General features: G+C 40.8%; 1 protein-coding gene across 1 annotated transcript; it reads left to right on the forward strand.

Annotated features, from left to right (window-relative positions):
• Positions 1–7,538: 7,538 nt before the first annotated feature.
• Positions 7,539–11,206, forward strand: LOC104416961 (protein terminal ear1 homolog). Its single transcript, XM_039299879.1, is given in 7 exon segments — positions 7,539–8,085; positions 8,127–8,622; positions 8,935–9,260; positions 9,263–9,711; positions 9,838–9,975; positions 10,103–10,244; positions 10,442–11,206. Coding segments are annotated over 7 exon segments (2,520 nt in total). The 5' UTR covers positions 7,539–7,872; the 3' UTR covers positions 11,198–11,206.
• The last annotated feature ends 6,956 nt before the right edge of the window (positions 11,207–18,162 follow it).

The following is an 18,162-nucleotide window of genomic DNA, read 5'->3' on the forward strand; positions in this document are numbered from 1 at the left end:
GAGACGACCACCGCAGCTAACTCTGTTTTTGAATTTTTTTCCACAAGAATCATACACGCGTACAAAATATTCGATTTAAGCCATTGCTACTCAGCATCCGATAACTCAAAATCAGTAAAAGCCCATCCCACTTTCCATCCAATAACTGCTTTCTTATCGAAAGTGAACTTAGGGTAAAAGTAGGTGTGCTTCGGGTATGTTTCTCATTTTCTTTTCAATCTTTGCTAGGTGACAACGCTTTATTTGGCTAAGCAAGCATGACAAAGCCATTTCCATGCAATATAAATGTGAACATGCTTAGGAAAGAACAGCAGCAGAAAGGCTAGCTGCAGTCAAGACCCTGCTGCTCCCGCAATGCAAAGGGAATAATGTCTAATCTTGTTGGAGCAATATGCGCACAAGGCTCCTTAAAAAGAGGGAGTGAAATGGGGCGTGAGGAAAAGAAAACATCCCTTTCACCCACTTTTCGCAAGCCATGGAAAAGTGGGGGATATCTATTATTCATATGCAATGACCCCCATTTGTATAGTGTGGAGGAAATGGGGGACACAGTGTATCAAAACCTAGGGGGTCTAGTCTACATAGAATAATTTTTTGGGGATATTGACCATATAAAGAATAATAACTTTTAGGGTTTGGGAAGAAACCTGACAAGCCAGGATTTATTAGATGGATATAAGACAAGTTTATTATGACAAAGCTTCATGATGTTATCCCACTTTGTTCATTGATGATTATCCAACCAAAAGCACATAGCCAAAATTCCATGATTGTGTCTTACATCATGCGTCAACACGGCGGCTTTTCATTAGTTTATCATGACAAGGGGGATTAACGCGAGTCACTGCAGCTCGTGCGGTCTTAAAGGCGGCCTGCTTTTTTCATCCGAAGATTGGTACACTCAATGGATTGATAATGTTTCCGTGTGCATAGGTGATACATACTAAACAAAATCCATGGTCAGTATATCGTTCAACTTCGTTGCTGTCGAAATATGACTCCCTATCTCAAAAATCCAGAGATTAGTAGGTGCATCTTGTCTATAATTTAATAGGTCATAAAGAGATAGGTTAAAGACCTGAATGATAACAATTTTGTTCATAGGAACAATTTCCGGTCAGATTTTTATTTCTAGTCTCTAAACAAGTTTCTAAACAAAAATATACGTTAGATAAGTACATAAAATTTCTATTTTCAAAACAAAATTCGTTTGATAGACCTTATTAAATATCTCATTCTCATGTTTTTTTTTTCCATTCATTGTGCTCCATTGTTTCGTGAGATAAAATATCTTTAATCAATTGAATTGCAAACATCGATATGGAAATCACACACTGATGGGCAGCGGTTAGTAGCAAGAGCGAACAATAATAAAAGTCTTCATTTTTGTTTCTATTTCAAAAATAAATAAATAAAAGTAGAACATTTCTATTTTAAACTTATTTAAAGACTAAAAATTTGTCTCGGAAATAGAAAAATAAAATTACGTTAACTTTTTTTTACCAAAAAAAACTTGTTGCTGAGAAAAAAAAAATGGTTATCACGTGTGCCTTAAGTAATTTGTGATCCTCTTTCATGTATTTCGTATTGAAATGTGCATATATGAGGCTGTGTCGTGTGCTCATGTCTCTCTTGGTGGAATGTGCCCTAAAGGAGAAAGTTGAAGATGTTAGAGAAAGATGCAGAATTCGACAGTGTTGCCTCGAGATTCCCACTCTCCACAGAGATGACAGGATGAAGAAATCCTGAGCGCAGTGGGATGAGAAATGCCTGGAGCAAGCAAAGTCATTTCAAGAGGCTCAAAACGTGTATAGCGAAATGCATAGAACTGGACACGACAGCTTTGCTCCAACGCCATCGTACCTTTGTGTGCCTGCACCGGGGAGTCCTAGAAGTTTTATCCATTGGAAAACGATGGGTTGAGTTATGTTCTTTGAGAAAATACTTATAAAATGCCTCTACTTTTGAATTTGTCGTTGCTATTTCCAAAATTCTCCTGCCAATATTCTTGTATATCCATACCCTAATCAACAAATCACAATCCCATCCCCCGTCCCTCGACCATCATTGACAGTCACCACGGCAACTGGACTTGCCTGATGGAGGAATGTATAAAGATTAAACTACAATTTCATTTAAAAATAAAGTCTTAAATTCAATCTTTTTTCTAGACAACTTATTCGTCTCCCTTATAATATAGGCTTAGTCATAGGTCAAAGTCCAATCTACTTGTGTGAGGAAGTGTTAAAATGTTCAAATATTAATCTCGGCATTCATCTAATAACTTGAATTTCTAAAACCATTGGCAACAGTGCTACAAATTTTTTTATTCACTACTACTTTTATTGCCAAGGCCAAGTTCCATGAAAGGCGGCTAAGTCCCACCACAAAGAGACAAAGAGGGAGATTGTCCATGCCCCTACCAGTTCTTCTCAAAAAAAAGGATACTAGAAGTAGAATAATTCTCATATACCGCTCACTTTTGTGGCAATTTTTTTTATTAGATCCCTCAATCGACAAATCGGAAGAAAAAAATATCACTTTAAGTGTTCTGCCTAAAATTTTACATGGCTTTTTTAATAAAAAATTTATTTATATACGGATTTTTTTTACTAAAAAGACATGTCCATCGTGGACTATGATGTCGCACTAAGTCCTCTCAAACAATAGATTTTTCTCTGTCGCTGTCTTTCTCCCTGACTTTACGCTCACTCTTGTTCGTTGTTTGAAGTAGCTGGTCACCCTCGCTCGCTCACTTGCCATCTCTCTCTCTCTCTCTCTCTCTCTCTCACTCAGTTACTTACTCAACCACCATCATCCTCTCTCTAATGGTTTGGTGGTTGGAGGGTAAAGTAGGGCTTGATGCTTGGAGGAAAGAAATGGGGGCTCCATGCGAGAGTGAAAAATCTCACAGTAGGGAAAAGATGACTGTTTGTCCACGTTGAAACAAATCTTGATGCTTGTTGAAATGAATTTAAGCCGCTTGTCCTACTCTTGCTCTCCATTCCAAGATTCGGCTCTCAATTTTGGGGTTTCCAAAACTAGGGTTTGAAGAATTTGGGTAAATAGCTTGGTCCGTCCGAATCAAGGTTTATATTTGGGTCAAAACATGTAGACGATGTCGTTTAGGACTAACTATGCTAATTGGGCACGTTGGTCGGCGAAATTGAGCAAATATTATCGGGTCGGATTTCGTCATCCAAAATCGAAGTTGACGTTTAAGTTATTATTTTTTTAAAACGGCATTTAAGTAATTTAATTAAAAATTTTAATATTAAAGTGAGCATTGTGTAAAGGTTGTAATATTTCTAATATCCTTTCCCCAGACCTTCTCTATTTGGTCATCCTCAACTTCCCTTTCACACGCGCGAGGGAGTGCACCTCCATACCTAGGCAACCTCGTTCTAAGGTTCTTCATGACATTGCGACCTCATACCACAATTTGGATGTGTGGATGGTGTGACACTAGGGTTTACTGAACCTTCACATACGGAAGGCTATTCTAGGCATTTTGATAGAGTTGAAGTAGCAAACTTGAAAATAGAGGTATGTTCTTAGCATCAAAAGTGAAAACTTAGGTATTTTTTATTTTTTTTTTTATTTTCCCCATTAATTATCTTGATTTTGCGGCTCACGCAAATGATGGGAAGACAATGGAAAACAAAACTGCATGCTCACTTGAAATTTTCACAAATTCAACTTGGAATCATGCAAAAAGAAAGGAAGTCGAGCAAGTAATAGAGAGAGTAGGAATCAAAGACAGTCAAAATGAGGTAACATCGAATGACTATTCCCTTATAACAAATCTTCTTAAGTTGATTGCTTTGATGCTATCTTAGATTGATCGGGTAACTTGAACTTTTGAAATTTGGAGTTATCATATGACGGGATGAATCATATATTCCTATATCATCTACCATGAATCGGCAAAGCTAGGGTTACTGTAGGAATTTCAGTGCATAGCTCGTTCTTATGTACTGTGAATTTCATATTTTTTATCATGAATGTTGTACTGATTGGACAATGGATGTGATATTTAGGTACCTAAAAACTATTCATTACGTTTAACATATTAAAAAATGAATTCCATTTCTTCCACATTTTCACATAGCTCGTTCTTATGTACCGTGAATTTCATATTGATTGGACAATGGATGGGATATTTAGGTACCTAAAAACTATTCATTATGTTTAACATATTAAAAAATGAATTCCATTTCTTCCACATTTTCAATGTTCAGGAAAGAAACCACCGGTGGAGTGATGAAGTTAGTGGTGGGACCAAACTTTTTTTCTTTTTTTGGCTATCAAATGTCCCATCATCAATGCCCTAATGCCTTGAACATGAAAATTTGAGGTACTTTTATTTCATTTTTATCGTTAGGAATTATGTCACCCCACAGTGGACCTCCTTCGAATTCATTTGATCTCTTTATACCTAACAGTTTAAATTTTTGAATTGAATTGTCTAACGTGATATCAAAACTAGACCTATCGCTCCTAATCCAATTTATACGTGTGAGGGATATCGAAATATTATTCTATATCTTTTGACAACGGCCCGTATATACTCATTAATGTGGCAATTCCATCAAGATCTCTTCATTAATTGGGGGAATAGTAAGGAAGGACGAGGTAACCTTCTTAATGACCTTGAAAGCTGAGGACGCCCAGAGTAAAGGGGGTACTGTCCTGAAGGAGGTGGACCAAATCCTTAACTCATTCAAAGACATGATTTTATATTTTTTTGATCTCCATCAACTCACTTTAACAGTTTAAGTGTAAATCTCAAATCTTCCCTTGATATCAAGCACATTACTAAATACTTCTTTCTAGTAAACCAACTTAATTTACCGAACGAATGCAGAAGAATAAACGCATGATAATTCAAATTGTCCATCTCGAAAGCTAAGAGAATCCCTCGAATTATAATATCACTTTCAAGGGGAATTCTGGGCAGCACATGCTGCTTCGACAGGAGCCACGACCTCTCCCATAAAACCATGTCTACGGGCGTGAGAGAGGAGGGACGCAGGAGTGGTGGGAGACAAAGGCATGCACGAAGTACAAACTCGAAAGCATATAAATTACTGCGATTGAGGCGGTGTCGCGATGGTGGCTTTGGAATTCTCGTATGCTGCGAAAAAAAAACATGTTCGGTACCTCAAAGACGATGCGAACTTCGGTGCACGTGTGCCGGTCATATATGCTCGATCTATGCATTTGCATGGTCTCTCTCTCCCTCGGTTTTGACTATAAAAACATCAGTCTCTCTCTCTCTCTCTCTCTCCCTCTCCCTTTGGTGGGAGCCGAGAAAAATGTCTATTGGAACCCGAGGAAAGGAGGGCTTTTGCTGCTTTTATGCCCTTCTTCCATTTCGAAAGATCGTGTCGGACACTTGGAGCCCAAGAAAAGGGGATTATGCCTTATGAAGCGTCTTGAAAGAACTTGTTGAATACACTTGATAAGATGATGTTTGATAGTTTCAGATGATTGTCTAAAAAATTGGAGACCTATTGTACAACGGCTAATTCAATCATAAATTTTTCAATAGTGTTAGTTTAGTCATGAAATTTTGATGATTTGCTAATTTAATCTTAAGCATTTCCTAGTGTCAATTAAGTTCTAAGCTTTTTGAAAATTTGTCAATCTAGTCATAAACTTATTATTTAGATATTGGGTCAAGAACTATGTTAGCAAGTCATTAAAAGTTTATGACTAAATTGGCAAATCATCGAAATAAAAAAGAGAAAATTTATCGGTAGATTTTTAAGAGATATTACCTCTGAAAGCTAGCCAAAAATAATTAATATAACACTTGGACTCTATTTGTTTCACATAAAGATGAATAATTTGAAAAATACTTTTCTAAAAATAATCATTAGTATTGCTTACAAACATGAATAAACAAAAGTTATTTTCATTGTCTACAAAAAAATTTAGACAATAAATTATTCTTGATAATGAACTCATTTTTTTTACTACTTTTTTTTTAAATAATACAAGCGATCATTTTTAAGAAAATATTTTTAAAATTATCTATCTTCCATAAAACAAACATTTTTAAAAAGTGATCGATTGTATCACTTGTAAAAATGAATGAATAAAAATTTATTTGCATCGTTCACTAAAGTGCTTAGATGTAAATCATTGATGATAATATAACATTTTCTCCATTGATTAATTATTTCAAGAGATAAAAACAATCAAATTTTAGGAATACATTTTTCATATCATTAATTTTTTGCTAAACATATAGAACCTTGATTCGCCAGCAATAAGTCATCATCATTAAAAGCACATAGTTTAATCGAAACAATACCAAACAATAAAATATCAGTCTCGGGTACATTCGAAATGTAGTAGTTGTCGATGAAAGAAAATGAATAGTTCTATGAAGAGATCGATGAAATGACAAGCTCATTTTAATTGCTTTTTATCATGGATAACTTGGAAAATGGATATATTCATTCATTTTCCATTTGAAGGGCGACATTGAAAAAAAATTGGAGAAGTGTGTAAAAAGGTGATTTCGAAAGACTTTCTTTTTGGTTTCCTTTCTTTTCCGTGGAGTACCTGGGCGTTTTAGATCACACGACATTCTTGCGATGCCACGTGTATGGCCCACAACCCTCCTCAGCCAAAAAAAGCTTTTCGACTTATAGTGCCATCTCGCCCGACGCAGGGGCATGACCGTAATTTCGTGCACGAAGCATGTAGATGGCCAAAAGGACCTTCTCAGCGCAACTTTGGCTTTCAAAAGGCAGCTGAAGTGAAAAAGGCAAAAAGGAAAAATGATTATAAGCATATTGAACTTTATTTGCTAAAAATGGCTTATACTGACAAATGGGTTAATTCACAAAAAAATTCCAAATTGGTTACATGTACCATATTTAACAAAAATTATTTATTTTTTCTATACAAAAAATCCTAAATCCTTATACCCGTGCCACTTTATACCCAACTTATATTAAATCCATATTGTCATGACACATTTACCCTAATTTTGCCCTAAGATGTTAGTAGATTTGTCATAATTTTTTGCTTCACAAAAATTAATTTAGGATAAACGTGAGTTGAGTATATCGATTTAAGATTCTTTATACTATTAACTTTATTAATAGAAGCTTCCAACGCACTTATTGATTGAAACTATATTTTCCCCCATCTCTTGGTAAAAAGAGCTCCCTCCAAACATAGCTATCATTAGTAGGTCATGGATATGAAAATCACCCCACATATAGTTATATTAGTCAATTTAAAACCGCACACATCCAATACTTCATTTCATATCAAATATGGAAGGAAATATATAGCCCTCATTCGATGCGTTGAGTAATGGAACATCGGTTCTTAAGGGAAAAGAATCCGGTCACAATATTTTATTTTAAATGGAGTATCTTAAAAAAATAATTAATAACCATCTTCTTTATTAGTAAGGAATAGGATCCATTTAACATAGAATCTGAGGAGGCATGGGTTATGGCCCTTATTAAGGGAAATCTCAGGACATCATTTGGGCAAAAGCACATCTCATCCAGCTTTCTCCTTCTCGTTGCTGCTTCTGCTCACTTACCACTAAACTGTACCGCGACCTTGAGGAGGCGACACTGCTTAGGTTAAAGAGCAAGAATCGGCACAGATAGAGAGAGAGAGAGAAAGAGAGAGAGAGAGGGGCGGAGCCACCGTCGCCGTCGCCGTCTCCGTCGTCGTTATTGCCGGAGCTCGAGGCATGGAATTACACGGAGCGTCGGTCATGTGAAAAGGCCCCCCGGTCAAAGAGAGACCACCGCACGGTCCATGAGCCCGGTCAAACTCCGACCCACCACCGCAACCGCCGACCGTCTTCGCTAGAAGTGCCGCCGCTCCATGATGGCTGAGACCGGCGTCGTCCGGTTCCATGGCAACCTGGACCCGGCGGCCCAGGAGTTCCGTCCGGCCAGAAACCCTAACCCTCCCTTCTTCGCGGCGCCGGCGCAGCAGCAACCGCCTCCGCCTCCGCCGCCGCCGGCGCAGCAGCTCTACTACCCGCCGCCGTACGAGGTCCAGGTCGTGCCCTTCCAGTACCACCACCCCCACCACCACCCCCACCCCGCCGCGCCGCCGCCGCCGCCGCCGCCGCCGCCCCCGCCTCATGCCGCCGCCTCCGTGGCCCCGCCGATGCCGCCGCCCTCCCCGACGGCGACGCGGGCGCTGGCGCTGTGCCCGGTGCCGGGGACGCGAGCGAGTCGTGGGTGCGGCGGGAATTGGAGGTGTTCGGGGACGTGCGGGCGGTGCAGATGGAGCGGGCCCGCCGCGACGGGGTCGTGACCGTCCACTTCTACGACCTGCGGCACGCGAAGCGCGCGCTGCGGGCCATCCGGGAGCAGCATATGCAGCGCCAGTGCCGCCTCCGGGACCACTACTACGGCGCGCTCCCCTCCCTCCCCCCCGCCGCCGCCGCCGAGGACGCCTGCGGCGCGGCGGGGAGCGGCCTCGTGGCGGGGCCCGGGGTGTGGGCCCAGTTCGTGATCCCGGCCGTCCACGCCATCCCGGATGGGCAGAACCAGGGCACCCTCGTGGTCTTCAATTTGGACCCGGACGTGTCGACGGCCAGCTTGAGGGAGGCCTTCGAGCCATTCGGTATCTACCCCTCCGAAAGCATGCCTTGACGGATGCGATTTCCTCTTTCGCTCCTTGGGTTCGGATCGAATCCGTCGGCTTTGCATGAAAATCTTTGCTTTGCGAAAGCGAGCGTTTTTCAGTTTTTTTTTTTTTTTTCTGGTGGGGCTTGCTTCAGATAGAGGGGTTTTCTTTCTTTATTTGCTCGGGGAAAGTGGGGCGTAAAAGCTGGGATATCGAGCATTCTTTCTTCTGTCCCTTTTCATCTCCATTGCGCCTGTTTCTCCTTCCCCTTTGCATGCTCAGAACCTCTCCTCGATGTTTTCCGCGCAGGTCCGGTGAAGGAGCTGCGGGAGACCCCGTTCAAGAAGCACCAGCGGTTCGTGGAATTCTACGACGTCCGGGACGCCGCCAAGGCGCTGGCCCAGATGAACGGCAAGGAGATCCATGGCAAGAACGTCGTCATCGAGTTCAGCCGCCCCGGTGGCTACAACCGCAAGTTCCTGCTCGACGCCACCGGCCCGCCGACCCCGACGACCCCGACCGCTTTCGTGCACAATTCGTCGTTCCTCTATACCTCCCCGGCGGTCGCCTACCGTGCCAAGATTCCCAAGGATTCGCCGCCGCCCCCGCCCCCTCCTCCGCCTCTGACGTCGCCGCACCGCCTGGTCGCCGCTCCCCCGGGCTGCGAATCTTGCAGCCCAACAAGCCTGCCAAGAAACCGCTGATGGGTCCCGGCGAAGCGAGCCCTACCGCGGAGAAAAGCTCGGAGGTCGAGGCATCGATGGGCCGCTTGAGTTTGAGCGGCGGCGGCGATGCTCATGGAAGCGAGAGAGGAGAAGGAGAGTATTGTAACACAGGGAGCGTCGTCAGCGCCAGGAACAGTGGTGCCAAGAAGAAGCACGGCAATAGCATTAAGCAGCAATCGCAGCCGTGTCGGAGCAGCGGCAGCAGCAGCAGTAGCGGGAGGTCATGGAAGAGCAACAAGCAAGGCAGGCACAAGCTCGATTCCCGGTTCGTCATCAGCGAGGAGGACGGCGCGGTGGCGCAGGCGAGTTCCGGCGACTCCAGGACCACCGTCATGATCAAGAACATACCCAACAAGTACAGGTGAACAAGGGGGTCGCTCTCGTTCTCGCTTCATCATACTTGCCATTTTTGTGAATGGATTTCGTCTTCTTTCGTCTTCCTCTTAATTTATTATTAAAATCGGCAATTGTTTAATGTGGGGCGCAGTCAGAAGCTGCTCTTGAACATGCTGGACAACCACTGTATCCACTGCAACGAGCAGATTGGAGAAGACCACTGCGAGGACGACGAAGACCGCCAGCCGCTGTCCGCATACGATTTCGTCTATCTCCCCATTGATTTCAAGTGATCATCTGAACATAAAGATTCGCAAGAACCCATTTGTTTCTTTCTTTTCTTCCTATTATTGATTTCATTTGGGGTTTGAATTGCTGATGTCGGGATTGATCGATCTTTCGCGCATTTTGGACAGCAACAAGTGCAATGTGGGGTACGGGTTCGTGAACATGACGACGCCGCAGGCGGCGAGGCGGCTTTACAAGGCCTTCCATCTCCGCCACTGGGAGGTCTTCAACTCCAGGAAAATCTGCGAAGTCACCTATGCAAGAATCCAGGTATAGCAAAATAATTCAGGAACAAAGACGTTCTTTTTTACTGGTATTTCGTCTAGTCTAGACTTCAGTCCAATAGCAATTAGCATGGGGATTCAAGCGGGGCTCGAATGGCAAGAGAAACCTTCGCCTCTTTCAATGAATCCCGCGAAAGTGAAAAACGATGAAAAATGAGAATTTGGGTTTTTGGGTGGGTGAAGGGTTTGGAGGCGCTGAAGGAGCACTTCAAGAACTCCAAGTTCCCGAGCGAGGCGGAGAACTACCTGCCGGTGGTGTTCTCGCCGCCGCGGGACGGGAGGCGGCTGACGGAGCCGCTCCCCGTGGCGGGCCATTACCACCCCCACCACCACCCCCAGCAGCGGCACCGGCGGCACGAGGGGGACGAGGAGGAGGACGACGAGGAGGGGACGGACGGGGAGACGAAAGGAGGGCGGGGACCGATGGCAATGACGTCTGCTGCAGCGAGGAAGGAGGGGAGGCGGAGGGGTCGGGCGGCGGCGGCGGCGGGCGCAGAGGGAACAGCAGTCGAAGCTCAAACGACGGCGGCGATAGCGGTGATGATGATGGTGACAAAGAGAAGAATTGAATGCCGTGTCGCGTCCTTTCCCTTTGGTTCGGTATTCGCGCAGAAGAGAGAGAGAGAGAGAGAGGAGGGAGGAATGCGAAGCGTCACCGGCGCAGGGCGTGGGTGCACCGCCCAATGGGCGGCCGTCGAGCTCTGCGCCAATAGCCCTTCCTCGCACAGCTCGTCTTTCACTCTCTTCTGTTCTCTCTTTCTTCTTCTCTCTCTCTTTCTTCTTCTCTCTCTCTGGTTCTCCTGGTTTTTTAGTATGTGCATGGCTTTTTTGGTGTTTCTCTTTTTTGGTTTTCTCTGTCTAATATATGGTGACGTTCTTCTTTATTTCGTCATCTCTTCCTTTTTTTTTCTTTTTTTTGTAGTGCTTTTTTGGGAGTAATTTTGACATTTTGATGGGTTTGAATTTATTCATTTGTTTGGAAATGTGAAATTGCATTTTGGGGGGGAAAGATTCAACTTCCTTTTCCCTCTCTAGTTTGGGGCGTTTAAGATTGAAGTACATAATTAAGGATATGTTTAGAGAGGTGTTGTCGAACTCGAAATCGACCCCTAGACTCCTCGAGCTGAAGTAGAGCTTGAATGTGTTGATCACTTAAATCCTAGTTAGAGCTCGAATTCAAAGATATTTCTCTATTGTTGCTTGTTGAATTCGAACCTCCGTGCTTTTTTTATGGGGATGAGTAGGGACATGCAATGTTTCGATCTCTAAAGGTTAAAACTTTTGAAATAAAATTGTTAGGAATTGAAGTGATCGACTGTTTAATTAAATTAGTATGTGATGAGATTTGGCTCGATTTGGTGACTTGTTGGCCTGTAGTTATAATCATAGAGACATTTTCCTCCTTTGTAAATTATGGCTCTAATTATATGAGTTCCCCATTGTATGATATTAGATCGTTCAATCAACTATCATATATGGAAGAGATTTTAGGATGTTCCAAATAATTTACATTATTTTTTAATAGTTTAAATTTTTTAAATATCGATCACACTTACACTCATTTTCAAAAATAATAGAAAATTGAGTGGTGTTTATGTTTTTTTATTGCCATAGTGTTTGGGTTTAATAGCTTAAATTTTTAGAATATTAATCATGTATATAATCACTTTTATAATATCGATCCCCCATTCCAGCATTGACCATTAATCGAGTAGTGTAAAAGCTACAAGGATATATGCCTGATTAATAGAGTACATAGGTGTAATTTAGTTCCCTTGATTTTTAGAGAAAATATATACTTGCATTCTAGATGACTTGAGACACATAATAGTCTTCGACCAAAAAAAAAAAGACACATAATAGTCTCAAATTTTTATTTATGACCACCGTACTTTGTTACATTGCATAGTCAAATCATTAAAGGAAGATTGGAAATCCACGGAAAATAATGTACTCTAAATCTCTCGTGTACACTTGCATTGACGTGGCACTGCGTTAGCACAGCATCAATGGCATACCACTCCTTACTATAATAAAAATAAAAGGGGGCGACACTTCTTTAAGATAACTTTTTGAATATATATGTGTGTGTGGGTGTGTGATGGATCAACTAATTGCTTTCCCATGCCCCAACTGAAGGTCGTCAACCTTGAGTCGCAAGGGAAGTGGCTAGGGCTCATGAACCCTAGCAGGCGACGGCTCGCCATCACCACAAGACAAGAGCCTTAGTCAAAGCATAATTCCTCATCGCATTGACATGGTGCTTTGACATGGTACTGATTCAGCACTGCTTCAATGTCATACTAATTCTTACTGAAAGAATCAAATGGGTGAAACTTCTTTAATATAACTTTTTGAATTTATATATGCACACACATACATATGTGTGTATGCGGTGAATCAACTAATAATTTTCCCATGCCCTAGCATATGATCATTAGCCCTGAGTCGCGAGGGTAGGGCTAGGGCTCATGAACCCTATCGGGTGACGGTGAGGAGTCGCCATCACCACAAGACAAGGGCCTTAGAAGAAGCACAATCCCTCCTCACTTGCATTGACGTGGCACTAAGTCAACATTGCTTCAACATCATACCAATCCTTACTAAAAAAACTAAATGGGCGAAACTTCCTTAATATAACTTTCCAAATATATGTGCATGTGTGTGGCGGATCAACGAATTGTTTTCCCATGGCTAACAAAGGATCGTTGGCCTTGAGTTGCGAGGATAGGGCTAGGGCTCATGAACCCTATCGGGCAACGGTGAGGGGTCGCCAACACCAAAAGACAAGGGCCTTAGTGGAAGTATAATCCCTCCTCACTTGCATTGATGTGGCACTAAGTCAGCATTGCTTCAATGTCATGCCAATCCATACTAAAAAAAATCAAATTGGCGAAACTTCCTTAATATAACTTTCCAAATATATGTTTGTATGTGTGGCGGATCAATGAATTGTTTTCCCATGGCCGAACAAAGGGTCATCGGCCTTGAGTTGCGAGGATAGGGCTAGGGCTCATGAACCCTATCAAGCAACGGTGAGGGCCATCACTACAAGACGAGGGCCTCAGTCAAAGCATAATCCCTCCTCACTTGCATTGACGTGGCACTAAGTTAATATTGCTTCAACGTCATACCAATCCTTACTAAAAAAAACCAAATGGGCGAAACTTCTTTAATATAACTTTTCAAATATATGTGCGTATGTGTGGATCAACGAATTGTTTTCCCATGGCCTAACAAAGGATCGTCGGCTTTAAGTTGCGAGGGTAGGGCTAGGGCTCATGAACCCTATCAAATGACAGTGAGGGCTTGCCATCACCACAAGATGAGCCTTAGTCAAAGCATAATTCCTCCCCACATTGACATGGTACTTTGACATGGTACTGATTTAGCACTGCTTCAACGTCATGCCAATCCTTCCTAAAAGAACCAAATGGGTGAAACTTCTTTAATATAAATTTTTGAATATACACACACACATACATATGTGTGCATGTGGTGAATCAACTAATTGTTTTCCCATGCCCTAGCATATGATGATCAGCCTTGACTCATGAGGTAGGGCTAGGGCGCATGAACCCTATCGTGACAGTGAGGGGGCACCATCACCACAAGACAAGGACCTTAGTGGAAACATAATTCCTCCTCACTTGCATTGACATGACAATAAGTCAGCATTGCTTCAACGCCGTACCAATCCTTACTAAAAAACACCAAATGGGCGAAACTTTCTTAAATTTTCTTTCCAAATATATGCACATGTGTGTGGTGGATCAACGAATTGTTTTCCCACGGCCTAACAAAGGATCGTCGGCCTTGAGTCACAAGGGTAGGACTAGGGCTCATGAACCCTATTAGGTGACAATAAGGGCTCGCCATCACTACAAGACAAGGGCCTCCGTTGAAGCATAATCCCTCCTCCCCTCCCCTCCCCAACCCCAACCCCAACCCCAACCCAACCCCTGGTCTCTCTCTCTATCTCAATTTTTCTTAAAAATTTCTTTGTCTGAATAATTTTGTTTGTACTAAACCTCATTCAATAGTTGAAGCAATATGCTTGTCACATTTGTCGCGACATGTGATCTTCGGTGAAGTGCACAGGATGTCACATCGGACTTTGAAAAACCGGTTGAAGGTTAGTCGGAGTACATCAATCACGAAGAGATGTATAAGTTCAGCGCATTTGATTATTCGAAATATAGTTCATTGGCTTATTAAATGTGGCTTTCCTGTGATGAATAGTCACCTATCTCGAAAAGCACAGATTGCAGAATAGTGACGGGAATGATGCGAAGTAAGGAGACATAGATAGGTACAGCCTAGTCACCTCTCTCATAAAGCACATGGAAAATTGACATCGACATGATGTGATTTTAGATTTATAATCATGCGTTTATCTCAAGTGTACCTTCATTTGTCTAACAAAATATGGGAAAAAGGTGATCGACGTTTCGTTTCTTTCATAAAAAAAAATTATTTAAAAATTTTTTTGATTATTTATATTACTTATAAAAATACATTTTCATCGTTCATAAGATATTTATATAAATCATTATTGTAATGAAAATATTTTATTATTGACAATCAATATAGAAGATCATCTTTAAAAAAATTAATAAGTAGATATTACCATGCAAGAAATTTCCAAGAAGCTTAGTTCTTTTCCATGTTGTCGATCAACTAAAAAATCCAAAAATGAGCAACTTTTTACTACGTCAAATATTTATGCTTTTTTTTTTATTGTGTATATGACTGCCAGTTTTTTTTTTTTCCCCTTAACAATTGTCTCTTATATGCATATATAGTAGGTTATTGGATTACAATAAGAAAAAAATAAGAAAAGCAATTTTTATAGATTTTCCTAAATAAGATCATAATTATATTCTCCAATACAAAAATTCAAAGGATGCAATTTAATTTAATCAAACCTTTGAAAAAAGACATTATTAAAAAAAAGGCAATTAAATTTAATTAATTTTGGATTAAAAATATTAATATTATCCATGGAGTGCTTATGAAAATGTATCAATGTGTCTCAATATGCAGCACAGGTTTTATGTCATTGTTTAGTGTATTTTTAGATATTCTTAAAATTTCTTACACCTCTGTGTAAAAGTGTCTTATTGACAGTAAAAATAGTCATCAATTCTTAGATATAGAAAATACAAAGATTTGATGTTTTTTTCTCGAGATTAATCAAATAACAAATTCGCCAAAAAGCGAACCTTTTAGTTAGAAGTGCCAAAAGAAATTAATGAGTCGCTATAACAAAAATGGCGAAGAAGAGGTCTCTCTTTTATATTTCATTTTCTAAATAGCAATAAGTTTAAGTCTGAAGGTAAGCCATAATAATAATTAAAAAAAAAGGCCGAATTAAGGAAAATTTTGCAAAAATTGAAACCATCAATGACGATTTTGTCTACCTAGTGAATATTGGGTGCATAACAGTAAAAAGCCTCACCCTTTCAAAAATATTCTAATGAGTTTATTTCAAATACTTTTTAACTATAAAAAATAACATTTTATATTAGACTAAAATTGCGCACATTAAAATTTCCAGAAAATTGGTATAATTCGAGTTTCATTACTATGTGATAACAGATTATTTCAATGGTAGGTTTTTTTGAATATAGATTGGATCTAATATCATCAAGTTTTGTGCAAGTGAACGTATTTGATATGTTACTTAGATACTGGATTAGAAAACAAACCTAAAATGAGTAAAAAAAAGTACCCTTATCCTAGAACAGCATAGAAATTTTTTGAATTCATATAAACCATTTAAATTAAATGGATTAGTCGCAACTTTAATCCTGAATTTTATTGACAATGCAATTGGATCTCTAAGGCTTTTTATCGTGCAATTGAGTCATCCATCTTTACCGATATCTCGAAATTGTTTGTGTGACATGCCATGCAAGCAACGCTATGTTGCTGATTTAGCTAACTATTTTAACACTGGCTTTTCATGTGGCTTCATGTGAGGAAATAGAGAAATAAAAACATATATACCTATGTGGGGACAGAACTTTCTAAACATTCCTTTCTTATTTATTTATGCTAAAGCATGTTCATGTACTTTAGAAACTGAATAACTAGTGTTTTTTAACCTTCATGATCAAATGGGTTTGGCTCAGTGGTTAAGGAACGGACTTGTGTGGACTTGTGTGTAAATTTCACGCGCCACACTAATTCAATTCTCCGCACTATCAAGTGCAACCAATCCTATGGCTGCTCGTCCGGGTTTCAGCTCGCGCCTTATCCGGTTCATGAGGTCGGCGGGGTCCTCCGTAGGCCTGTTTTCGATGCTTTCCGTCGCCAAAAGAAACCACCGGGATCCCTGGAGCCAATGTCATGGCATCCTCCCCATTCAAAAATGCTGCGAAAGAGAGAGAAAGAGAGAGAGAGAGAGGCTTGGCAACATTAGGAGTGGTCCAATCTCCTGAAGTGGTCCTGCTGCTGCTATTCCGAGTCCCTTTGCCGAAATCTTTGTTTCTAGTAAAGGGAGAGAGAAGGGGAGAGCAGGGCAGCGTTTTGTCTCGACTCCTGGATGCGCATGTAAGGTCAAAGCAGGTCGCGTCAGCTAGAGAGAGAGAGAGAGATATTTAATGCCCATGTTAGAGAGAGAAAATGGAGATGGGAACAGAACAGAACAGGGGAAGAAGAAGAAGGTCGTCTCCCGCTGCTTTGGGCGCTTCCAAGGGAAAAGCCGCGTCAGCATCGTCTCGGACGCCAAACCAACGGTACGAGGTTGGGCCTCACCCCATCCCCCGCCGCGGCGGCGAGGATGGACGGTCGGGGTGGCGCGGCCGCCGCGGCCGGGGGATCCTCCCTGGGCCCCACCAGCGATCCGGGGGGGCGGCGTGGCGGGCATCGGGGAGGTCCACGTGTCGATACCCCAGGGCGTCGGGGAAAGAGCGGATGAGGGGATGCAGGAGGAGGGAAGGGAAGGGTCGCTGGACTGACAAGAAAGGACGTGGTGTGTTGTGCGCGCGGGTTGATGAGTATGAAAAAAGCTGTGGCTGGGGCGGGACAGCTGTCAGGCGAGGGACAGCCACGAGACACAGAGAGGATAAATAATAAGCGCGTTTAAGATTATCGCGAGAATGATGATTATAAATTTTTGAAAAAATAAATTTATCAATAATTTATAATAATTTATTATTTAAAGTTTTTATGAGTTCTCACAATTGATTATTAAAAATTATCATTCTTATCACTTTCCATTTTTATCCATAATAGCAGAGACATATTAACATCGACTATATTTAAACATTGATTTAATGTGTAATATTACTTATAAATTTTAATTTATTTAATATGATTTCTAAATTTTAGTCTGATGTATAAATATTGTTTTTGAAATTTCTTATTTATACAATGTGGTCCATGAATTTTGATTTAGTATTTTAATGCTGTCCTTAAATTTTTAAATATTATTATATAATTTAAGGACTATATTAAACATTTACCAATAAGTTAAGGATCATATTGAATAAATTTAAAAGTTTAGAGATAACATTACATAATAGATCAAAATTTATGAACCATTTGTATTATTATCCCTAATAGTAATGTCTCAATCATTAGATCGCCTTTTCTACGCTTAATAAATTTGATTTAATGATTAAGATTAACAAAGTGATTAAATCATTAAGTAACAGAGTTAGTGAAGATTTAGATGATAAACTAACTTTAATTACCCTCATTATTTGTGGAGAAGAAGACAAATGAAGATGACATTCGTTATGTATTTTCACGAGGACTTTTTTTTTTTCGATTAATAAATGCCACGGCAGTACTTGCTAAATGCCCTTATAATTAAATAAAGGTTGAAAGCCACAAAAAAAAACTAACTTATACTTATTATAATGTATTTACCTTAATTTTTTTAACTTAGAAAA

This window comes from Eucalyptus grandis, chromosome 8 (genome assembly GCF_016545825.1).
Source record: "Eucalyptus grandis isolate ANBG69807.140 chromosome 8, ASM1654582v1, whole genome shotgun sequence".
Taxonomy (NCBI): domain Eukaryota; kingdom Viridiplantae; phylum Streptophyta; class Magnoliopsida; order Myrtales; family Myrtaceae; genus Eucalyptus; species Eucalyptus grandis.